Source organism: Lytechinus variegatus, chromosome 2 (assembly GCF_018143015.1).
Source record: "Lytechinus variegatus isolate NC3 chromosome 2, Lvar_3.0, whole genome shotgun sequence".
In the NCBI taxonomy this organism is placed as follows: Eukaryota; Metazoa; Echinodermata; class Echinoidea; order Temnopleuroida; family Toxopneustidae; genus Lytechinus; species Lytechinus variegatus.
Window position 1 is genome coordinate 38,445,159 of NC_054741.1, and position 26,518 is coordinate 38,471,676.

Genomic DNA, 26,518 nt, shown 5'->3' on the forward strand with positions numbered 1-26,518 from the left:
TTTATCATAACTTAATTATATATAAAATACAGAAAATGGTCAAGAAATAACAAAGTTCTGGTCATTTGAAATAAGGCTTGAATTTCAATAATTTGATAAAATGAAGAGGTTCTCCAGGCTAGCGTTAAAACTCACTTGACACTCCGTTTTGTTGACGATCAGCCATGCATTAAATCTTTTGTTCACCATGCGATAGCTTCTGTGCATGGGAAGCTGGTGAAAACACGTTTATCTAATGAAATTATGGAAATACAAGCCTTATTTCAAATGACCAGAACTTTTTTTATTTTTTTACCATTTTCTGTAATCGAGGTATCAAATTTAAGAACAGATATTGAACTTTTCAAAAATGTGGTTTTCTTTTTGAAACTCAGATACCCCCCGCCAAATGAGTTTTTGGTATCCTTTCTTCAAATTGTTTTTGCTCACTCATGCGTGAATGAGAAATAACTTAAGTGATATCATATGAAAGAGGAGATTCTAAGCTTTAAGTTGGTAGGTCATTTGTCTATTCTATTTATGGTTACGTTATGATAAATGATCGCTAAATCTCGGTTTCGTTTTTTCTGGGACGCACTGTATAAAGCTGTTGTGGGACTTGAACACAAGGATCCAAACCACTCTACTAGAACGCTTTCATACATTCATACAGGTTTCTAATCAGCCTGTTATGTTATGAAGGTGATTTTCAAGATGGAGATACGAATAGGTAATTATCTAGTTTTCATCCATCACTATATCAAAAAAGTATGGCGAATTCTCAAGATGATAAGATAAACGGCGATAGGCCTACGTGTTAAAAATAGTTTTCGGCCTGAATTGATTATAATATGATTCATATCAGAGGAAAGCAACCACATTTAGAACCAGAACGCGGTATCAGAACATCGCTTATTACTGTAAAATATCGGTCTCCTATAAAGAAGCATCATCTTCGGAAAACATGAAGATTTTCATTCTTCTCAGCTTTATCACCTTAGCTTGTGAGTAATTACTTTCATAGAAATATACTAGATGATTATCATCTTAATAATTCATCAATCATGAGTAAATAAAATGCTTCATTTTCGTTCGATCCCATGCCGACTCGTCTACTATGTTAATTGAGCAAAATGAATGAACATGAAACGAATATTAGACCAACTGGTTATGAAACAAAATGATCATAGACGAACTGGTAATTAGACGGTTGGACCAGATGGTTATTAGACAAAATGATTGTTAGACGAAGTGTTGATGGACGGAATGGCAAGATAGACCATGTGGCGAGTGCACGAGTTGTAGTAGACGAATTGGCAATTTACCAATAAAATTTCATAAATTTTTTTTCCTAGGTCGCCTTCAAAAGCTCCTAAATAATGCTGACGATCAGGGGCGGGTCCAGGAATTTCCAAATGGGGAGCAAATTTTCCCGAAGAAAAAAAATTATAAGCAAAACAAGGGGTATCAACAAAAAATTAAGGACACACGAAAAAAATTGACAAGCAAAAGAAAAGGTATTCACTTTCAAAAGTGAGGGGGCACGAGTAGCACACTTGTGTGTTTAACGGCATTTTTACATTACAAATTTATAAATTGTGCCTCACAACGGTGGGGGGGGCGCACGGGCCGGTTGTGCGACCCCCACCCTTTGGAATCCCATAGTGCTGAAGATCACCCTGGATAATCTGAAACATCGAAAATAGTTCAGTAGTGCCTCCAAAACGATGTGGTCTGTATTTCTGCGAAAGCCTGTTTACTGGTTAGTGCCAATGAGGAAAAAAAATCTGCTAATCTGTAGGGGAAGGCGGGGTAAGTTGTGACACTTTTTGCATTTTGCATTTTAGAATTGATATGACGAGTACTATTGTAGAAAAAAGTACCTTCCTTTAAATTTGATTCTTGGGAAATGTTTTTCACCTACATATAACTTTCTACCCCCACACTGAAAGTCATCGTGACCGTTGAAAAACCCGATGTCAAATGGCTTAACCTGCCCCATATATGGGGTAAGTTGTGCCACCGTCTGGGGTAAGTTAAGCCACAAAAACTACGTACAAAATGTATGGGGGAGAACCAGCATGTCAATTTCTTGTTTAAAGTCTTTTCACTTGCTAATTCTCTATAAATACTAACATCCTTTAATAATAATAATAATAATAGGTCCATTTATATAGCGCAGCTACTATGTGCATATACTCTACTGCGCTTTGATAATTGGTATCATATTATTACCCCGGCTGTAGCTGAGCCGCCATATTAATAGGCGCTTTTTTTATTTCCTTTAAAAGGAAATGAGCAGTCATGTAAATTTGCTCCTTTCAGCCTGCAATTCAATCGATTTATATGGTTTGTTTGTTTTTTAAGATACATTACCATAAGAATTACCATGGCTCAACTTGCCCCATGCTGTTTGGCTCAACTTACCCCAGTCCAAACTTAGTGCGATAATTTTGTATCCACACATTTATTATGCATCCATCATATAAAAGACTATGACAAGAATGAAGATCAATACCTGGACTAACAATGTTGTTATCTTAAAGACGTGTGTGTGTATGAAGCACTTATCTATTTACACTCTTTTTTTTACTTTTTTGGCTGAAATTCATACTTTTCGCTCTAAAAAACTACTTTTTGTTTCAAAGTGGAAAACAATGTGGTGGGGTTAGGGGTTTTGCTATGGGTCATCAATACATGACACCACCACAATGTCTGACTCATTCATTATTGGCCTGGGGGTGGTGGCTCAACTTGCCCCTATGCTCAACTTACCCCGCCTTCCCATATATATACTGATTAGGATTTGTCTTTTGATCTCTTTCTCCTTGGCACTAATGGTCTGTTTATATATAAGTATCATTACGAAATAAAAACTAATCCCCTTTAATTAAAGACTGTTTAAAGGGAAATTGAACCCCAAGTGGATCTAGTCAGTGAAAATTCTGCCACTGATGCATTTTGGCGATTCCAAGCAAAAGCGAACATTTCCCCCCAAAATCATATTGGCGCTATTTCAAATCTGGATAAAAAAAATATCTATGAAATAAAAAGAAATACAAAGGGTGATTATTATTAGTCTCCGTTGTTTGTTCTTACGTACCTGCTTTTAGGATTACCCGAACCATAAACAAATTAGTATACATGGGACTATAACTTCAATTTAATAGAAAATTATTGTTTGTTTTGTAAAATTTTCACTTGGATAATCTGAAGGTCATTTTAAAAAATGTCAGATTTGTGATGCCGGACAAAGTGTAATGGACTGACTGTACAGTGCGCAGGGGCCTTGGGAACGATTTTTCAACTGGGGTGCTGATGGAAATATGACAAGCAAAAAAAAGGGGGTTCATTATAAAATGAAGGGTCATAGTTAATCCCGAGAAACTTGACAAGTAAAAAAAAAGTATTTCGGTCCAAAATGTAGGCCATTTTTTATCATCTACCTAGGGGGTATGGCCTATGAGGAATAATACACACAGCACCGTCCCCACTTCCCAGGGCCATGGTAGTGAGACTGACCAGAGTTTTTGTATCCACAAAAGAAACTCGAATTGAGTTGTTTCCCAAATTCAAATGTCTTATTTGAAACTTATATTATTTATGTAAGTAATGTTTTGCAGGTATTGGAATTGGTTAACCTGATTTGATTTAAAAGATCTTTTCAAAAGTAATCAGTCATTTTTTCTCCATGTCATGTTTGTGTAATGCAACTGTCCGATTTTGGGATTTTTTGGGCGTCTTAGCGTCCACAATGTACAGCATACAACCATCGTGTATTAAAAACCTCGGTTGTCAAGATACATTGACAGTATTAACTCGACAGAAAGACTCAACCCTGAAAACTGACAGCTCCAAGTATTTATAGAAAAGGCGCGCAAACGTGTGATGCGACTGACCGTGGAATTGCCATTTTACATTTTCATTAACGAATAGAAAATAATTAAATCACGAACTTTTTTGTTCAAAGATATGCTGGTCATTAGAGTAAAAAAGTGTTTGGAACTTTTTTTAAACGTCTATTTTCGTGGCAAATATTATACCGAGATCTGAAACTTTATTCTGGGGGCAACTGCCCGCTGCGTACGGCCATGAAGCGGCATTGCTATATCATCATTCTACATACCGTCTTCATGTACATGACATATTTTAAGGTTACATTTATCATGCATTCGTCATGCACTGCTTTGATTGGATTATTATACAGGACGCGCCACATTCGTTAATATAAGATTTGAAGAGTAATCTTTTAACGAGGAAGTTCACCCGGATGACGAGAAATTTATAGTTTTGATGATTAGTAAAATTTGAGAAAAATATTGATAAAGTTTTTGTGAATATCAATCAAATAATAAAAGGATTATGGATTGTCAAAACTCCATTTTGTGTTGCCATGTGCCAGCAGCTCCCGGATGTGTCATAATTCCATGTAAGAACACGGTTCTCTCCCCTCCATCTCCACTCCTTTTGTAAAAAGCGCCTAGAGACATGCAACTTTGCTAAAAGGGATGGTCCAGGCTGAAAATATTTATAACGTAATAAATAGAGTAGAACTCACTGAGCAAAATGCTGAAAATTTCATCAAAATCGGATAACAAATAACAAAGTTATTTAATTTCATAGTTAAGCAATATTTTGTGAAAAATATGATTTTATGTATTAACATAAGAAAACGGAAAGTGGAGATGTGACATCATCAGCCCACCTGATGAATATTCATGACGACTGTTTCACAAAATATTGCTAAAATTTAATCTTCAATAAGTTTATTATTGTTATCCGATTTTGATGAAATTTCCGGCATTTTGTTCAGTAAATTCTACTCTATGTATTAAGATATAAATATTTTCAGCCCGGACCACCCCTTTAAGTGCTTACATGAGAGGGGCTTTAAATGTACATGTAAATTGTAAAGTGTATACGACAACATACAGGCAACATCATAACATTCAAGATTTCAAAGTCTTTGGAATATATATCCACCCAGTCGAAGGCCTACAGCAAATTATACACCTACACACTGCACAAAGTGTACTTCAATTTGGAACATTGCAGATCTCTCAAAAACGTTTCATTATTATTATTATTAATTCCAGGAACGCTATTTTTTAATAAGAGTTGAACTATTTTAAAGAAAATGGCATTTTAAAGAAAAATACATCCATCGAGACCACGGCACCACGACATCAATTAAGGAAGTGCTGCTCGTCTGTGATGTTACCAAGTCAAAACTTTGGAAATTCCCGGGAAATTCTTAACTCTGTTATTCTTTGACATTAATGAAATCTTTACCAATATTTTCCTCTAATTTTCTACTCTTTCTTCAACCAAAGATCACACCCCCTCCTTCTGCAGATAATCATTTATTTTGTTCATATTTGCAATTTTTGTGATATCAATTTCTGTCATCCAGCTGCCGCCACTGACCCTGAATGTAGCAGCCACGATCACGATATTTACGGGTGTTCCGGAGAATGTATCACTACGGGATCCTGCCCAGCTGGTAAATACCAGAGTAACCTCTGTCCTACCCAACCCAACGATGTCAAATGCTGCTTTACAGGTAAAAGCAATCGATTTTTATTGGTATATCGGTAAACTGTAGGGGCGGTAGAACGTATTTTCGTTTGGGAGTGGCAAAGCAAAAAGGGCATTTATTTGTAAGAACGGGTGCAAAAAGATTTTTTTCACCATCAGATTATACGTAAACGTTTCTGTCTGAAGTAGCTGTGTGTTTGTGTTATAATTATGTTGAGCGGTGAGTTTTATAAATACGAAGTGACCGACGGCTCTTTTTATCGCTTTATGACTATACATGTATAGCTTTTGCAGGAAAGGGGTGGACCGGAAAAAAACATTTCCATCCACATTTCCCGATAGGCCGCTAAAGTTGATTTTCTTAAGGTTTTTCTTATATTTCTTCTCATAAGGCTTATTATATTGAGAGCGCAATGCAGAGATAAAATTGTTTGGATATTTCATTATTAAGACATTACAATCAAACAGTCTGAGCAGCTATTGTAACTATCATTAAAAATGTGCGTATCTAATTAACGCAAGCGCAAAACGTGAGTTGATTATTTTTATATACATGACCTGAAAGTTTTCAGGGTCCTTAAGCACTTCTTTTAGTGACTCATGAAGAGGATACATATCCCATCAATCGAAAAATGCGAGTGCGACTCTGATTTTTTTCTATAAATTCCGACCTGAAAACTGGACATTCTAAGCACTTTGGTAACCATGAATATACATGATGGGTATCTTATTCTTACTAAAGAACTGATGCGAGCGCGAAGCAGGATAATATATTTCATTTTATTGTTAAACGTGAAATATGGTACTTCAGAAAGGGTGCTTTACTTTGAGAAAAAGGCACAATTCATTTTGAAAAAAAAGACAGACCCCATGTAGGCCCTGCGCGAACCCCGATGGGGGCAGGGCTGAGTAACTGTAATATTATTCAAATGCCTCACAGTATTAAACTCAACTAGTAAATACCGATGATTTCTATACTCAGGGCTGAAATTGATATTGATCAAATAAATTAATAGGGTCTAAATTGAACGAGCAAAATGATCAAAATCCAGTTTAAATCAGACGAAAAAGGTGATGGCCATTAAAAGGTTCTACATTAAATATAGTTATATGCACAATCAGTAATGTGCAATGAGAAGTGATGAAAATACAACGATAATATACATTCCAACATGTATTATCTGTATAATTGCATTTTATTTGAAATGACATTTAACATTAATCTCCTGTAATGAGCACTCATCGCCGGACGTATGTTATGGGATAGTTTTGATAACAGATTTTCACTAAATTTTAGGGACTATTTGGTCATCATGCAACGTTGCGTTAATACCTTTGCTTATTTAAGCTAAATCCATGGGATTCGAACGGTCTTCTCAATAAAAAGAATTTAATGGACCCTATATAATCGGGAGGGGGCGCAACAGTGGCGTAGCGATGGGGGGGTGGGGTGGAGTGCACGTGTCCCCTGAGATTTAGTATTCCCCTCCAGGTGCTCCCCTAAAAAATTGGTATAGCAAAAAAAAAGAAATAAAAAAGAATAGAAGAAGAAAGACAGAAGAAAACAAAGGAAAGAGGAAAATATAAGATGAGAAAGACGAGTGAATAAAAAAAATGTGAGGGGAAGACTTGGAAAAAAGTCCTCTCATGTTACTATATAAAATGTTTGCTTGCGTTTTGCGCCAGAATTGCCTGTTCGATGAGATTCATATCTTGCTCAGTAGGTTAATATGGACAAAGTTTTGAAGTCAATATAAAAAAAATATTTTAGCTCGGACATCGAACTTTCATTATTTCTTCATTTACAAATTTAAGTGCTCTGTAAATATCCGTCTGATGGTCTACATATCAGGATTCTTAACCTCACGCTACGTGGTAACATTGTTTGATTTGCCAAGTTTCTATTGTCTATGTGTATTCCATAATCATGTTCCATTAAACAAATGTATTCAGAATGCCCAGATTCTAGGTCTAAATCTAAAACATGCGCGATAGCCTGCATTTTCTTTATTCCAATGTACTTGAATTATCCAGTTTCACATCAGAATATCAATAATTGTCTGCTCACGCTTCACGATCGCATTATTAATGATGAATAGAGTGTCCCGCTTTTAGGTATAAAATATCAATTTTCTTCCCTCGCGCTTCACGCTCGAATCAGTTGCTTAGTTACATACCTATCCCATTTATTATTACAAAAAGTGCTTAGAATGACCGTTTTTTTAGGTCGGAATAGCTAGAAAAAAATTGCTTGCGCTTCGCGCTCGTCTTCGTAAGTAGCTGTAAGCAGTCCTAAATAGGTTCCTTTTCGATATTGTTAGAACAGTAAATAAAAATTTCTGCTCAGTCGCGCTTGGCGTTCGCAGTAACCATCCAGTTACATACGAATCTTGTTCAGGATCACACGTAACATTGCCCACAATATTAGATTTTCAGGACAAAATACATGAAAGCAAAAAAAAAAAAAAAAAAAATCGCTCGCACTTCGCGCTCGCACTTTTTTTTTTAAATAAGACTTATGATATTATGCAATGTTTATAATGTTTATGTTGTTTTATAAAAATAAAACTAAGAAGTGACAGGTCGGGGGAAATATAGGTGAAAATAATTTCGGGTCCCGTCCCCAATCAGTGACGAAAGTCGGATCTGCCCTTGTGACACATACACACACCGGAAAAAATGGTGCCCCCCCCCTGAAAAACCAAGGACCCCCAGTACCCCCCAGGAAAAAAATCCTAGCTACGCCACTGGCCGGCGCAAGATCAGAGCGAACCACCCGAGTTCAATCTTCAACGAATCGAATTTAAATCTTATCGCGCAGTCACATTTCCCCTACGGCTAGTCGAAACCGCCGTTTAATTCATTTTTATTATGTAGCTGGTACAAAAAATGTTAAAACGGCCGTTTTCGATTCGCCGTACGGCCGCCATAAGACCGCCGTAGGGGAAATGTATTTGCGCCATTATTCTCCTTACTTCACCAAAATTGAGACAATGGTGTGCGGTTTTATAATGGGGGACATTACCTTTAATTTGAAAACACAGAATATAATATTTTCACCCGGGGGGGGGGGCACTTACATTGACGAGTGGATACCATGCGCGACCCAAAAAACTCGTAAGAAGGATGTCTTTTTCACGACAGGGCACGTTACGTACGTATTGTGAAAAGGGTGTCAAAAACACGAAAATAATGAAAAAAGGGTATCTAATTCGCTAGGAAGATTACGTGTTTAGGGTCGAATTTGCGGGGATGATAAAGCAAAATTAAAATGTTTTATAAAGGATGTCCTTTTTGCCCCAACACTTCGTGTAGTCCGATTTGCGCGAGGTGTAGAAGGTGGGGTCGTACTAATCCAAATAAGGTAAAGCCGACAACCGAATGACCCGTAACAATAAATCATTTCTGTACTTGTTTAGGGGTTTACTTCGGGGAATATTTGCCAAGAGTGTCGTTTTGTTTCCAATACTTGTTAAGGGTAGGGTTTCACACACCAATACTTGTTAAGGGGGTGCATTTTCAGAATATAGAAATTACGTGTTTAGGGTGCTTTTCGAGACCCCATGGTCGCGCGTGGTATCCACTCGTGAATGGAAGTGGCCCCCTCCCCCAGGGTATTTTCATTTCGTATGACGAATCTACATGTATTTTCTTAACAGCGGATACTGATTCGGAGTGTGCCGAATACAACCACGCGACATATGGCCAGGTGGGGAAGTGCGTAGCCACTTCTCAGTGCCCTTATAACAACTACATATCCAACCTGTGTCCATCCAAGGCAGCCGATGTCAAGTGCTGCTTCAGCAAACCTTCAGGAACATGCGGCGGTGGAGGAGGAGGAAGTAAGTATGCACTAAATGTATGGGATAGCCATGGGGGGGGGTGGGGGGGGGGTAATAAATGACCAGGAAATGAACATAATAAAAATACACGAAAATAACTATACAATTTTTAGGTTTTCATTTCACCCTATTATTATGAGAAGTTCCCAGAAAACAGATTAACAATAATATTACCGCCTCTCGATCGAGCTTAATATCGGTTGGCTCTCAATATAGTCGAGTAGAACCACAACATGACCGTCAAGTTGGGTATATATGCATTTTTAAAATGAAAGTTGTAGTAAAGGGTGTCTACTCCAAGAATCCGACGAGTGCCTCTTGGGCACCCTTGGGTACTTTTTTTAAATTGACGTCATAGGCCACGCCCAATTTTTAGGTACCTCTTTATATGACTTTCATATTTTACGAAATAAACATGACATGTTTGGTATCAGATTAAAGCTAATGAAAAAATGAAATGCAAACATATGGATCACTGGCCATTTAGATCACATCATTGTCAGTAAAAGGTCATTCAATGTCTATGACGTCAAGTTAAGGAAAATGCCCAAGGGTGCCCAAGTAGCACCCGTCGGATTCTAGAAGTATATACTACAATTTTCATTAAACAAATATTCCCAACTTGACGGTCATGTTGTGGTTTTTCTTTACTAATTCTGTCGTTCGGCCATTCGGTAATTGTTCCGCCATTTGTGGATCAGTCAATGTCCATTTTCTTGTTCGGTCATTTCGCCGTTTTGTCTTTTTTTTTCTTCCGTCATGTTGTTCCGTTTACAATTTATTCGTGATTTATACATAATTATGACGTCATATCCATATCTATATATTTCATACACGTTATGAATTTAAAAATCCCATATAATTAATATTCATAAAATGAATAACGAAGTTATGACGCTATCGTCATTCTACTTGTGTGAAGGGGCAGGTGGGTGTGTGAGGGTTTGTGTGGTGTGTATGTATGTAACGTATTATAATAATCGGTTCTGGTCATATTTTATTCTTCATGTAATAGCTCGACAGGACTTAGCCTGTGAAATATTGAACCACCCAGGAGTAGATCTCTTATCTAATAATGGTTACCTCAACCCTGACGGATGGAATGATGGAGCAGATGCTTTATCTAACATCAGAGATACCTGTAATGGTGGCGCTGCTAAAAGATCAACGTAAGTTCATGTCCACATTGGTTTCTTATAATATTGCTTGTCTCTTTTCTCTTTGAATTTTTCCGCATTTTTTACCTACATATAATTTGGCATGAAACATTATCAGGAGAGCGCTCCGCCAATAAGCAGACAAGGACGAAGATGTCAACTGTTGACCAAAGATAAAGTTGGGGCAAAATAATCCTTGCCCCCTCCCCCAGTATTGCGGTTGGTATCCGCATAATGATTTTCCTTTATATCTAATCTAACAATACTTTTAAAAAGTCTCTCTTCACGTTTGGTATCCATAAATAACCTTTGACCTCGGTCATGCGACGGCATGCGACCTGAAACTCAAGATGACGATGAACCTGTCGAAAAATATTTCCGCTTGAGTGAGCACCACTTACTTTTAAAAAGTTATTGGAAATAATTTGCGCAGAACTTTGAAATAGTTATGTGAATAAAAGTAGACCTTAATCATGAAGAACACGTGGAATTTAGCTTGTAAAATTAATTTGAAGATATCTTTTACCTTTTTTTTTACTTGTTTATTGCCAAAAACACTTTGAAGAGTGCATTGCGCCCCACCCCACTCCCCCACACACCGAGGTCATCGTGACGACATTTGCTTTACACTGAGCGGTGATTTACATGAAATGGCTTGATTTTTATTTTGTTAATCTTTTTCAAGCTTAGGAAAAGTATGGAGGAAAAAGTGTTAAATGAAAAACGAAATGAAAACCAACTTTAAATGATAAAAGCATAGTGAAAAAAAAATGCTGGAGATGTCTGATAGAAACTTTTGTTTAGATTCTGTTATGTCCTCAGATCCAGCTAGCACCAAAAAGAGGGTAAAGGTTGTTGCAAAATGCTTGAATTATCCGTTTTATTTCAATTGACTAAAAGGTGCAAGGGAAACTGCACTTTTGTGATTTTTTTCTTCATTTTTAATATGTAAATAGTATAATTTTACCATTTTATTATCTTAATTCTGTATATTGAGGACCCCACTGGAAATAAGCTTTCGAGCTTTCGTGGGTCATCCTGTGCAAGCCTGTTGTTTTAATGATACTGTATATATGTTATGGTGACTTGCCAAATAAAATCATTCAATCAAACATGTGAGAAATGTTCCGCAGGGTAAGTTTGATTTCGCCCTTTCCCCTTGACACGCGGCGTGAAAACGAACATTTCTGCGCAAGCAGATTTCTGCGAGCTTTACAAAAATGGACAGTGCACACTCAAGTGTAACAATCTGTCAAAACTTGAACTTTCATTGGATAGATGAGACCCAAACCCAAGACTTTATACGAAAAAAAGTACCCACATGTTGTATATATTCTTATTTTTCCAGCGCTTTTCCAAAGTCTTTTTTAGAGTCAGCAGCGCCCTCATTTGACAAGAATGGTGGATAAACTTCCAAAAACAAGTCTTCAAAAGACGTGAATCTACTCGAAAATTAAAAGAGTATAGTTAAAGCTGCATTTTATTTAAAATCCATGTCATCAAATTCGGCAAAATTGTAGAGGAATCAGTGCATTGTAAAAGTGTAGGGAAGTTTAAAAAATGGGTCAATGTGTTCGTTTTTAAAGTATCAGTGTCCAAAGTGTTGCGAGTCGGATTGAAAATCGCCTAAAATGCGCCGAAAACATACAAAAGTCTAATAATACCGTCTAAAATGCGAATGGTTTCGTAGTTCTGCTCCCAAAGATTAAAATTCCATGTCATTTTCCTCATACTTTTCATACTTTTCAGATTTGTAGAGGAATGTATTCTGAAGACGTTTAAACATTAACAAGTGGAACGCCTCTGGCAGTCTCGCCTGCATTATGCAATTCGACATAGCAGCAGTGCTGCCTTTGAAAACACTAATATGATAATAAAATATTATGTCCATTTGACCCCCAAATGACCTTAGACCATGATCATATGACCTAAGACATGTGCAAAACAATCATTCATTCATTTATAACCTTAATGTCGATGTTTCATCGATGCCAATTCAACACATATTCCCAAGACACAGTTCATTGATCTTTAAATGACCATTGGCCCCTTTGGCCTGGGTCATGACCTGAAACTCGCACAGGATGTTTAACGATACCTGGTTGCTCTTATGTCCACGTTTCATGAACTAGATCCATAAAATTTAAAAGTTATGACAATTCCTCAAGTACCCCCAACATGGCCAAAGTTCGTTGATCCTAAGTGACATTTGACCTCGGTCATGTGACCTGAAACTCGCACATGGTATTCAGGAATACATGGTTGCTCTTAGGTCCAAGTTTCATGAACTAGATCTATATACTTTCTAAGTGATGATGGCATATCAAAAACATAAACTTGGTTAAGATTTCAATGTTGACGACGCCGCCATCGTCGGAAAAGCGGCGCCGAAAGTCTTGCTCTGCTATGCAGGTTAGACAAAAATATGGCGTTCATTTGCTCGTTTCCAAATCATCAGTGTCCCAAAGTATTGTGAGTTGGCTTGAAACAGCCAAAAATGCGCCGCAAACAATCAAAAGTCTGATGATACCGTCTAAAATGCGAATGGTTCCGTAGTCTTGCTCCCAAACGTTGAAAACCCATGTCATTTTCATCATACTTTGCACATAAATACTTTCAGTAGCGTAACTACGAGGGGGTATGTGCCCCCACCCCCCATCGGCTGGCAAAAAAAAAACGGTGAAAAGGAGAAAACGAGGGCGAAAGGGAAAGAAACGTAGTGGGAAAGAAGAAATTATTGTTAATAATGTTATATTATAATTATTTTATGTCATAATACTGAAAAAAATCATAACTATATGAAACATAATTTGTTCAGGGCCTATCTCTTCATTGTTCCTAGCGCTCGCATTGTATGTTTAACGAAATATATAATTCCGTTGTACTAAAAGCTCTCGTTTTCAGTCAAAATACACCAAATATATTTCCTCGCACTTCGAATTATTATTATTTAATGTAGTTACATATGCTTTTTTTAATTACTACTTAAAGTGGTTGCCCCAATTTAAGGTCTTAATATAAAACACTTCCTGTCCGTGCTATACGTTCGCATTGGATTGCTGAGATATGTCTGCTCTTCATGATTTCCTTAAATCAGTCCTTAATATGTAACTTTTTCTGATTTTCAGCTTGCGCTTCGTGCTCGCATCATTTGGTTAGAGAAATACGCATGGTCTTCGTGAATTCCTGCAAACAAGCCTTAGAACTCCATTCTTCAGTTCTGAATTAAGTAAATTTCCAGCTCGCGCTTCGCGCTTGCAATATTTGATTAGTGAGATGCGTATGGTAATCCTGATTACAATGACTACGAAAAGTGCTTCATGTGTTTAGATGTAATTCTAGTAACATCAGCATGCACTTGGCACTCGCATTAGATGACTCTGGTGAGATATGTGTACTCTTAATGGACTCCTTAGAAAAATAGTCCGTAAAATAGTCCTTAAAATTGGGGTCAAAAGTTCAAAAAATTTCAGCTCGCGCTTCGCGTTCGCATCATTTGGTTAGTGAAATACATATATGGTCTTTGTGAATTCCAAAAAACAAACCTTAGCTTGCATTAGATGACAATGATGAGACATGTATACTCTTAATGGATTCCTAATGTCCCTGTATGGGGTTAATATATAAAAAAAAATCAGCTCGCGCTTCGCGCTCGTATTGTTTGTTTAGCAAGACAGGTACGTATAAAGATTCCAAAAATTTGCTCATAATGTCCCTTTTTAGTTATGAATATCAAAAAATTTCAGCTCGCTCTTCGCGCTCGCATTATGTGATCAGTTAGATACATATCCGCTTAATGGCACTGTCCTTGAAATGTCACTATTACCCACTTAGGTCAGTATACCTGGCAACTGAGCGCGCTTTGCGCGCTAACTAGTCTTTCTTGCTGGTGCCCCCCCTATGCCATGACCCACGGTACACCACTGAATACTTTAGCATCTGAAATTTCTAAATATGCCAAAAGAAATGAACATTGGTCCATGTGCTTGTTTTTTGCTACATAGCTTCAAAGTTCACCCAAATGGAATTGCGCATTCAAAAGAATTTTGCATTTCTAGACCTCACGAGATCACAACAATGACTTTAAAACTTTATTACTCAGTCGAAATCCATGAAAATTTAATCAAATTCGCGATATAATCAATGATTGTATCCTTAATTTTTATTTGTATCGTAATCAATTAATTACTCTTATAAGTCTAACAGCACTCTCAGTTCTTAGATATTGCGCGAAAGATAACAAAAAATCAACCTAAAAATGTGAAATTTGAATAACAAACTTGATACAAAAAATACTGCACTTTATTCCAAACCCGAGACATGTAGAGGAAGGTATATCTAAGAATGCAAACACTGAAAAAAAATTTGGGTCATGTGCTTGTTTTCACACTATTGGCACTTTTATTAGAGCAAATGTGCCTTTTAAAACACCCCCAAAACGCGCCCAAAGCTTTGTATCTCTATCAGGAAAAATTTCAAACCACTCTAACATTTATTCAAACTCGGTGTCATATTCGTTTTACTTTGCAGCTCTACAGAGTAAAGTATTTGAAATTGTAGAAGAATAAAAAAAAATGTTAAATTGAATAATTCATGTTGCGCGAACGATTTTTTAAAAATTATGCGGACCTGAAAATTGACAGTTTAAGTACTGTATATAGAAATTTATTAAGAGGATTTGCATCTCACCAATAAAATAATACGAGCGCGAAGCGCAAGCTGAAATTCTTGATGTTCAGGCCCGAAAGCTGTATAGAGTTTATTCTGACAAAATGTAAAGTGTTGGCACCATCTACTTTTGTTGGTGAGAAATTTATCTATTTATGATTATGAACAGTGTTTAAATATTCAGGGCTGATTATCATTAAAATAATGCACGCGTATGTTTTTATGAGAAAGACATCATTAAAATGTTCCTTTTTAAGGTCAGTGTAGGAAAATAGTCTGCGCTTTGCGCTGGCATTATTCACTTTGTTCCAATGAGATACATATTGTCATTTATAAAGATACTTTTATGTACTTGTTGTTATTGAACTGAATGCAAAACAATGCAAACTTTTATTGGGGTGAAGAAAAATAAAGATTACAACCGAACTGTAATTCTTTATACATGAATTGCTGTACTGTCTTGATTTAAAAAAAAACAGGTAAAAGAAAATGACGAATTGTATAGGCCTAAATAGAAATAGTATATTCCCTCTAGGTGTTTAAAAACATTAACAACCAATGCTTGTAATGCTAATGAAACGGTCACCAATAAAACTAAACGAGCAAAAGGAGAGCGAGGGATGGGGGTTTATAAGCACACAATTTCTCGTTAATTGATAATGCAAGTGATTTTTAATCAAATATAGGCACCGTGACATGAAAATTGAAAATTTTAAGCACTTTTTTGTATACCTTATAGTAAAATTTGCAAGCTGGAAGTTGGTTTCGCTGTGAGGATGTCTGACGTCGTATGAATGTTGTATGCGCGTGGTTCGGATCGGCAGCGCGGTGAGCGGCCCTAGTCTGCAGGCATGGACCCTGGTTGGAACTTTGATCAACAAGTGTGCCTCCACGCAAAGACTATAGCACATACAAAACTTGCTGTTCCAATACAAGGCATGAGTAGGCTGCAATTCAGACCCTTTACTCGAGTGAAAAACTTGCCTAGCAGACTAGAGCTGCCCTGCATGCGCCTGGTCAGGCTAGCCAGTATAGGTAGGCCTACACGTTTATTATTACACCTACACTTTTAGACGCTGCAGGTTAATGCTAATAATGAATATTCAGCATCAGTACTGGGAAGCGTTTCATGATACGACTGTCTGACAAAATGTCTGACAAGTCCAGTTTCATCTAACTGTTACCATAGTACAAGGGCCGCGGAAACGTACAAATGACCATAGGATTGTGATTATTTGCATGGTCAGCCCCCCCCCCCCTTTGAAAACCGTTCCGCGGCCCCTGTAGTAATGGTGATTCATCGCCAAATCAAAATTAAGGATCTGACAACTTAATTGTCGGACAAAAATGTTGAAACAACGCTCCCCTGATTCTGCAAAGCATTTCATGAGCCCAATAATCCGGTGTCTGGTGACAACAGTGATTCTATTATCATGATTATAATTTATGCTTGTGCTGGGCCCATACATTTCTTCGTCATAGTTGATGCTGAATACACTAGTGTATTGTTTTTGAGTAAACCTGTATTTTATTTTGTTTTATGCTATATACCTGCATGGCCCTTAAGTGACGTGACGGGAATGCCCTGTTTTAAGGAAACAAAATGATGGGAAACACTTCATAATTCCTTAAAGTAATTCCTATAGAGTATTGTTTTAATTAACTCAGCATCCGACCTCCTATTTACCTCTTTTCTTCTGTATCAATATGATCTTACTACATGTACTTCCTTATGCACTACTGTATATAGTGCGCATGACAAGAACAAAGCATGATTCATTCATAGTCTTAGCTCATAATATATACATATATATATATATATATATATATATATATGAATTTTTTGTTCTGCCATATTTTTAGGTACTGTTGTAGCTCTGGATGCTGCCCCGGGGGTTCTGTGTATCTTTCAACTAGTGTTCTCAGTTACATCTTAGACTTACTCAACAATGGCTACAATCTTCAGGTATGCATACATGTATTATCATCTTACATGATACGAATGCAGTCTGCAGTGGCGTAATTTGGATCCGTTACGGGGGGGACAGCAAAAAAAAAGAGTCACAAACAATGCGAGCGTGAAGCGCGAGCTGAAATTGTTGTACATAATTGAATCCAAGCAGAGACATTTTAAGGACTATGTTTTTGGCCGGGAATTTAAATAGCCTATACATCTTACCGTAATCATCTAATGCGAGCGCAAAGCGCGTGCTGATTTTTAAAATTACACCTGAACTTCTAAAGCATTTTTGTAGTTATTGTAACCATGAACATGATGCATATCTCACTTATCAAATTTTGCGAGCGCGAAGCGCAAGGTGAAAATATTTGACATTCAGATCAAAATATAAGGACATTCTAAGGCTTGTTTGTAAGAATCGAGCTGAAAATTCTCAGGGCATTGGGAACGATTTTTTATTTTGACTGGGGTGCTGAACATGGACGAAATTTTTTGTGTTGTGACACAAAATCATTTCGTCGACAGAATAGATATTCGCATCGCAACGAAATGAATTTCGAGGACGCAATCACACTGCATCATGACGAAATGATTTTCGTTGGAGTGAAACACAAATTTTCCTACAGAATTTTCCTTTGAACACTTGGGGTGCCATGTCGTTAGATCAAAATTCATTTCGTGTGTACGAAATAAATTTTGTGGACGAAATTACATTTTGTCTCGACGAAAATTGATTTTGTGTGACAAGAATAATTTCGAATACGAAATAAAACTGCATCATGACGAAATCATTTTCATTTGAACAAAAAAACTTTTGTGTACGGAATGGCGTTAATTGGACGGAGTATGGCACGCCAAAAAAAGTTTGTGGACGCAATTACATTTCGTCTAGACGAAATTAATTTTATGTGACAGAAATAAATTTCGTGTACGAAATTAAACAGCGTTATGACGAAATGATTTTCGTCTGAATAAAAACAAATTTTGTGTACGAAATGGCTTGATTTGGACGAAAATACTGGCGGACAATTGGCGCCCCATATGGGGGGCACAATTGAGTTTTCCGTTGTTCTTACACACACGCACACACAAAACTCACAGTCTCACAACCCACCCTCACACACACGGGGATGATATATATGATGCATATATACATCATGGAGTGGATTGATTTTGAGCTCTTAAAAGTAAAAATATTGATGGACTTGTATTTTTTTTTACATAATTCTAAATGACTGTATGAAAGTCCACCCCACCCCTCCTTATAGAGAGTAATTTGATATTGGGTCAACATTTCCTATATTTTGTAATTGAACATATTTTTTATTACTTTTCATTCAATTAAAAAATCAAATGAATCAACAAAAGCTGGTTCATAATAAAAGTGTGGTTTTAATCAAATAAACCAGATGTGATGTAAAAATTGTCAACCCTGCGTTCCACTCATTAAACCAGTGGCATGAAGATGGGACCTTGGACCCTTACCCAATAAAAGAAAAATTACGACCAAGTAAACAAAAGAGAAAAGGAAAGAGAGAAGGTTGAAATATGTTAATTTCTGAATATTATGTCAAAATCTATCACAAAATTGGGGGGTGGGGGTAATAGAAATCTAATTTATCTCACTCGTCTTGCTCAATTGTAACTTTTTATAAATTTTGCGTGATGCGCCATATCCGGACCCTCAATTTTTTTCGGCTCATTACGCCACTGCCTTAAAGTAAATCTAAAATTAATTTCAAATTATTTTCTTGTTTTTCTTTATATTTCTTTAAAGGTCAACACACTTGCTGGAGCGTGTCACTCTCAAAACTCTTGGCATTATTCCGGTACAGCAGTGGACTTCCAGATTTTTTCTGGCAGTCCTTATTCAACTTGGATGAGCTATTGTTCCGCCCATGGAGCTCGAGAGAACCTAGGTCCGGGTTACCCCGGGCATGACACTCATACCCACTGCGCCTTCTCATCATAAAATGGGCAGAGGCCTGGCAAAGACCTTCACGGACGTCTAAAAAAATCTAAAAATATAATCACGGATACGATCATGTTCATGATAATGCTTAACTATTCAGTCGTATTAGAAAATTAATGGAAAATAATTCATATCACCTTTATTCAAAATGATCATCATGATCAAAGAATATATCTCCTGTGATCATGGTGATAGTTATTATCAATCCTTGTCAATTATTCAAATGTGTTCTATCTTGGTTGGTATTTCTTGTACCAAAATCGTTTTCCAGTGAAGGATGTACGTTTTAATTATCATTGTTTAATTTTAGGTAGTCCTGATTATGCTTATTCAGAATAAATGTTTGAAATGATGAATGTAAAGGGGTTGCTCAGTGCTCAAGTCAAAAGCTCATAGTCTTATATGAATTATCAATGACCTCTTTTTCCCATTTTAGGGCATTTACATTATCTCGGTTTTTTTTTCAGAGGGTTGTGTAGGCCTAATACCCTGTATACCAAAAGAATTCATCCTCCAGATTGCATTGATCAAGGACTGTCAAGTAATTTTATAATATAAGATTGCAAGATTTTATTGATTCTATCGACCCCCTCTCGGGGAATGAGAGTAAGAACATAACATGAATACAACAACATAAATGATAATGTATACATGTACGCCCTGGACCTGTGAAAATAAAAGATAACATATTTACAAATTTGACGTTTGACTATAATACTTTTCTACTATGTGTACACATATTCTCATCTACTTTACTTCTTTAAAACTACTGTCTGTCTTCTTTGGTTTTGAAGAAAAATGAAATATGATTATTATATAGGATAATTAGGACTACCAATGCCTACTCTGACTCTCTGAGTGTTTTACTAGACTACACGCAAGCCCCATCCAGGTGCAATATACATGTGCTTTCAAAATGTATACAAATTATTATGCGATTCCTATTTTATTCATCTTACTATTCATAGTGTGAATTCAATTTGTGAGAATTCCTATAATTTTAACACTAATTATAATGATTAAAGAGTAAAAAAGTGACAATATTGAACGAGTGATTTTTTAGTGAAGAGTCGTATCAAATAATTATAAGCATTAATTCAGAAAGCAGTCTGAACAAAAAAAAGCTAAATCCTTACAAGTCAAGTCCATCCCCGATGAAAAATTGATTTGAATAAAAACAAATAATCAAACTAGCATAACAATGAATATTTCACCAAATTTCAGTGTATAATAGGAAAATTATGACAGTTTGAAATTTCGCTTATTTTCCCAAAAAACTAATTGTTTATGTACAACACAGTGATATTGAAATAAGAGAGACGATGATGTCACTATTTCTTTTGTATTTCATTGTTTGAATTATACATAAATCATAGTTTATGAAATAAAATACAAAAAAAGTAGATTGGCGACCTGATCAGTTCCCCTATTTGCACACCGACTAGAACCCTTTGTGAAAATCAGTTAAACTTTTAAATGTCATAACTTTCTTATATTACATCCACTTTTAATGGAATGTACAGCTTGTTTGAATTTTCTCTTTTTATTTGAACATTTTTTGTTGTTGTTTAGGTGGGCTTGCACACCAGAGGGACAGTACTTTCGGGGGGGGGGGGGGTAAATAAGGATGCATTCAAGCCTCAACATCGAAGTGAATTAAACAGACGAGGGTTTCAGAGGATTAAAAAGAAGAGATAGAGAATAGGAGTAGGGTAGGGATGGGAGGGAGAGGGTGGTCAAAGAGAAAGAAAGAAAGAAAGAAAGGAAGGAAGGAAGGAAGGAAGGAAGGAAGGGAGGAGGGAGGGAGGGAGGGAGGAAGGAAGGAAGGAAGGAAGGAAAGAAGAAGGAAAGAAAGAAAGAAGGAAAGAAAGAAGACCGAGACTGAAGGAGACTAGTGGATGAAATATTTTATTAAAAACAAGATCGTGAAACAGTGGCGTAACTCGGGTCACGGCATTGGGGGGGCACCAGCAAAAAAAATTGACGGAGTCACTTAGTGAGCGCGCGAAGCGCGCTCAGTTGCTAGGTATACTGACCTAAGACATTTTAAGGACAGTGCCATTAAAGGATATGTATGTCACTGATCAAATAATGCAAGCGCGAAGCGCGAGCTGAAATTTTTGTATATATTCACACCAAACAGGGATATTTTAAGGAATATCTTTTTGAGGAATCCATGAAGAGTATATATATATCTCACCATAGTCATCTAATGAGATTGCCTATAGCGCCTGCTCATTTTGTTAGAATTACATTTAAACACACGAAGCACTTTTTGAAGTCATTGTAATCATAATTATCATACGCATCCCACTAATCAAATATTGCGAGCGCGAAGCGCGAGCTGAATATTTGGGAAATTCAGAACTGAAGAGGGGCATTCTAAGGCTTGTTTGTAGGAATTCACTAAGACCATACGTATTTCACTAACCGAATGATGCGAGCTCGAAGCGCGAGCTGAAATTTTTTGATATTCAGATTAGAAAAAGGGACCTTTTAAGACCTTAGAATGGGGCAGTCACTTTAAGGGGATGGTCCAGGCTGGTGATATTCATATCTCATATAATATAGTAAATTTACAGAGCAAAATGCTGAAAGTTTGATCAAAATTGGATAGCAAAGAGCAAAGTCGTTGAATTTCAAAGATTTGCAATATTCTGGTGAAATAGTTCTAGGCATGTCTTCGTGAATATTCATTAGGTGGGTTGATGATGTCACTACATAAACAATAATAACTCGAAGTGCGAGGAACTATATTTGGTGTATATTGAATTGAAAACGGGCAGTTTTAGTACAACAGGATCATATATCTCGTTAAACAGACAATGCGAGCACCCAGAACAATGAAGACATAGGCCCTGAACGAATTATGTATCATAACGTTATGAAAAAAAAAAGTTTCTTATGTAATATAACATAGCCTAACATAATTATTATCATAATGAACAATGATTTCTTCTTTCCCGGTACTTATTTTTTCTTCCTTTCTCCCTCTTTTTCTCCTTTTCCCCGTTTTTTTTTTTGCCAGCCGATGGGGGGGGGGGGGCACGTGCCCCTATGCCCCCCCCCGTAGTTACGCCACTGTCGTGAAAGTTAGTGAGAGTGGGGGTAAGAGAAAAGGAGAGAGAGAGAGAGTGAAAATGGATAAAAAGCAGAAGCTTGACAAGGATTGATGAAGAAAAATATACAAAAAGCAGGATAAAGTTTAAAAGAAAGACAGAATAGATTGAGTATTGCTAATAATAACGGTATAAGCATCATGTACATAAATTATTGATGATGACGACGATGATGATGGCGATGGTGATGATGATGGGTGATGATGATGACGATGGTGACGATGATGATGATGATGATGATGGCGATGATGATGATGGTGATATGATGATGACGATGGTGATGAGGATGGGTGATAATGATGGTGATAATGATGATGACGATAGTGATGATGATGAGTGATGATGATGGTGATAATGATGATGACGATGGTGATGATGGGTGATGATGATGATGGTGATAATGATGATGACGATGGTGATGATGATGGGTGATGATGATGATGATGATGATAATGATGATGAATGGGGATAAAGACAATTACGACGATGATTACGATAATGATAACGATGATGACGATGTTGGGGAAGCTGAGGGTTGAGGAGGATGAGGAAGAAGATGATAATGCTAAGGATGGTGAGAATTAAGGATGAGAAGGATTATGATCTAAGAGTAAAGCCTTTGGCAGGTTCACTTTATAACTGATGATGTCCCCAACTTGCTGAGGGATTGTTTGTAATACGAGTAGAAAACTATCCAGTCAAGTGAATGGATGCACGAGCAGCGATCTCGGGGATGGGGTGGGGTTCTCCTTAGAACGGGGGTCCCAAAATACAAAAAAAAGACCGCGCATGGATGACATGGACAGCTCCATGCATGACTGCATGATAAGCGGTTCTTCGGTCGACGTGTCAAATAGGTTTTTGCCTAGTACGAATAAAGTCTCAAAATGATGAAAATCGACGAATATCTATGGGTTATTACAATATTCCCATACCCTACCTTCAAAATACGTCAATATTAACCAACCAACAATAACCTGTCAACTCCGTCGTATTGGAGACAACAACCATACTCACGATAATGATAATAATGATGATAATAATAATGATAATAATAATAATAATAAAGATCCAGAAGTATAACGATCTGGCATGGGAGCTGAGAAGGATATGGAAGGTGAAGACGAAGGTGGTACCAATAGTCATCGGAGCCCTAGGAACAGTGACAACAAGACACAGAAGCTTCCTGGCTGTTCTAGGAGTCGAGGTGTCCTTTGAAACGATACAGAAAAGAGAAGTGAACAATGAGAATATGACCCATTTGATAGAATATACAGTAGAACAATAACCCTAGATTTCTGGAAGAAGTCCGGTTGCTGTTTAATATACCAACAGAACATCAAGTTGTGGACAATGGAAATAATAATAATAATGATAATAATAAAAATAGTAATAATAATAAAAATGATAGTGACAAAAACAATAATAAAACAACAACAATTAAAACTAAATGGATTTCGTATATTGTTCGGACCTCAAAGACCAGTAATACTTTATCAATGTTATTGAATAGGGCTATCCTCATTTGTTGTCATTTTTTTTTCTTCTTGTTTGTATTTCGGTTTCGGAGATGATGTTTGATTGATTTTAAAATTTATTAGTCCACATCCATATTGTCACGGGATTAATGGCAGTCATTTTGAATTTCAAAATACAGCATTTATTGCAGATATGGCTTTATATGGCGTTAGAAAATCCTGTTTTCAGATAATATTGTTCTCAGAATCAAACAGTGCTCATTCTTGTAAAGAATATTTTTTTTGCCATTCACATAAGGGGCCTATTATGGCAGCTATTTCGAATCAAGAAATACGGCATATAACATCACACGACGTAAAAATGATTTACTGCGTTAACAATCATGTTTTCAGATTTCACTCACACAGACATGGTCAATTTGTTCAATTTTGTGATCTCCAAGGCTAATTTGTATATTCAGGCGGCGATCATGGATTTTGCCAATTGTGAAATAAAAGGTTCGATGTTAGACCTATACGCAGTAGCGTACCTGTAGGATTTTCCACGGGGGGGGGGCAAAATCGTCCGCCAAAAAAAATTGACAAGCAAAAAAAAAGGTCTTCAACCACAAATAGAGGATTACGTACCAGAAAAAAAAATTGACAAGCAAAAAAAAAGGGGGGGTCCTCAACAGGATCAACATCAAAGGAGGGGGGCACTGGTGGCTCGTCAGGGGGAGGGGGCAGGGATACGTCCCTTGCATGGGTTGCCCCCTGCCCCCCCCCCCCCATAGGTACGCTAGTGCCTATACGCGAATGGCATAATACAGAATGATTAGGAATCCCCCAATCGAATAAAAAGTATATATCGAAAAGCTAGGTTGGACCCCTTTTCCTATAGGACCTAGCATGGACTAGTATATGTCATTTATTACAACGCTATACTCCTGAAAATGGGTTGAATACCCTTTTTCATAACTTATAAATATTCTATTTCTTTAAGAGATTTAACTTTTTGGTGATCTAAAATCAAATCTATTATATTCAAAATGTTGGTACAGAACCATCTTTAAGAAAACTGTTCGAGTTAAACATTCTATCTCTATTTTTATTTTTAAAGTAGCACAAGCCCAAATCCTCCGAAATAGAGTAACATTAATAGGCGCGATAGCTCAGTCGGTAGAGGGGGGATTCGTATTCTGGTGACCCGGGTTCGATTCCCACTTGGTGCGCTAGAGCCCCTTGGTAAGGCATTAATCATCAGTACTAGGTCCTTCGGAGAGGACTTTGAGCCGTCGGTCCTCTGGCTGCTTGCTTACAAGCATCCATGCTTTCTTAGCAATCAGGTAAAAAGTCACCACCAATCAAATCAATCAATAAATCAACCATTTTAGGCCACCGTACATCGATATATACTTCATACACTCTCATTTTACACTACATGAATACAGTAAAGAAGACAGTAAACCCCTTTCTACATTTTCTTTCATTATTATCAGTTGAGCATTAGATATTATTTGAGAATGTTTTGATTATAAAAGTATATGTCCTGTTAATCAAATTACTCATTTTGATAACAGCTGCATAGTTAAGCTTGATTTTAAAATGAAAAGCAGCCTTTTTTGGCCTAGAAAGAGTTCTTCACAGGTATCAGTATAACACAATAATATAAGATTGCCATAATTATTTCTAAAATGCAGCTTTTTCTGAGCTGCCCTCATTGACTTATTTATTTGAGATACGAGATAATCAGCCCAGATACCGTGACCAAAGCCTCTTCTCGGACAGACCAACACAGTTTGGTAGTTGATGCTTGAAAAATGAACCAACTCTACCCAATATATTCAATTCAATTCAATTTATTTTTCATTCTTCAAAATAATACAAATAAGTACAAGATAGAGTGATTCAATTTAAATAATAGCATGAACAAAATTCAATATTGAAAAAAAAATGATATACATATTCGAAAGTGATATAAATATAAATAACATACATGTCAAGTTTAAATCAATATAATCAACATCATTGAATATAATTAAATCAGTGCAATCATATATCATAAGAAGAATGGACAATTTGATGACAAAAATTTGAGGACAAATATGGACAATACAATTTGACTTATAGTGAGCCCAAATATGTTCCTTGAAGTGAACCAGCCATCTTGAAGACGATGAACTGAATGTACTTGTAATATGCCTGTGTGCAGCGTGATTTTCCTCCTGTATCTTCTCTAACGTTAGATAGTTATTTCCTAAAAAATATATAATGTGCTTACAAGGGAAGTTCACTCGATCTGGATAAAAAGTTTATTAAAAAATAGCAAAAAAATAATTTAAACATAATTGCCCAAGGTTTGAGAAAAATCAATCAGAAGTAAAAAGTAACCCGTAAAAAGATATTAGAATTTTCAATTATTTGATTTGTGACGTCATAAGCAATCAGCATTCCTACATAGTGAATGGTAAAAAAAAATAATGAAATGTCATTTTCTTAGAAAGTTGAAAATGGTATTTACTGTACCTTTTGTATATCAATAGACAAATCTTTTCACACCTGATCATTAACAAAAATAATTGAGGCCCATAGGAGTCATCAGGAACCATTAAAAAGGTAACATTCATACTTTTTATATTACACAACATATGGGACAGCTGCTATTTTATGACGTCACAATTCCAAAACTTTAATTTCTAATAACTTTCTTAATCTTTAACGGATTTTCCTAAAACTTTTTTTTTCCAGGGTGAACTCACTGAGAGATCAGTGGGTGAACTTCCCCTCTAACGCTCTTTGCTCGATGAGGGCAGCTCATTATATCTT

General features: G+C 36.6%; 1 protein-coding gene across 2 annotated transcripts; it reads left to right on the forward strand.

Annotated features, from left to right (window-relative positions):
- The first annotated feature begins 834 nt into the window (after positions 1 to 834).
- Positions 835 to 19,902, forward strand: LOC121409457. 2 transcript variants are annotated; one of them, XM_041601387.1, is made up of 6 exons: positions 835 to 983; positions 5,393 to 5,542; positions 9,177 to 9,359; positions 10,375 to 10,528; positions 17,048 to 17,150; positions 18,922 to 19,902. In XM_041601387.1, exons 1-6 carry the CDS (start codon positions 944 to 946, stop codon positions 19,114 to 19,116), a joined length of 825 nt encoding a protein of 274 aa, XP_041457321.1. In that variant the 5' UTR covers positions 835 to 943; the 3' UTR covers positions 19,117 to 19,902. The 2 variants fall into 2 exon arrangements, with proteins under 2 accessions (XP_041457321.1, XP_041457320.1); XM_041601386.1 differs by lacking the exon at positions 835 to 983 and adding an exon at positions 1,671 to 1,791.
- The last annotated feature ends 6,616 nt before the right edge of the window (positions 19,903 to 26,518 follow it).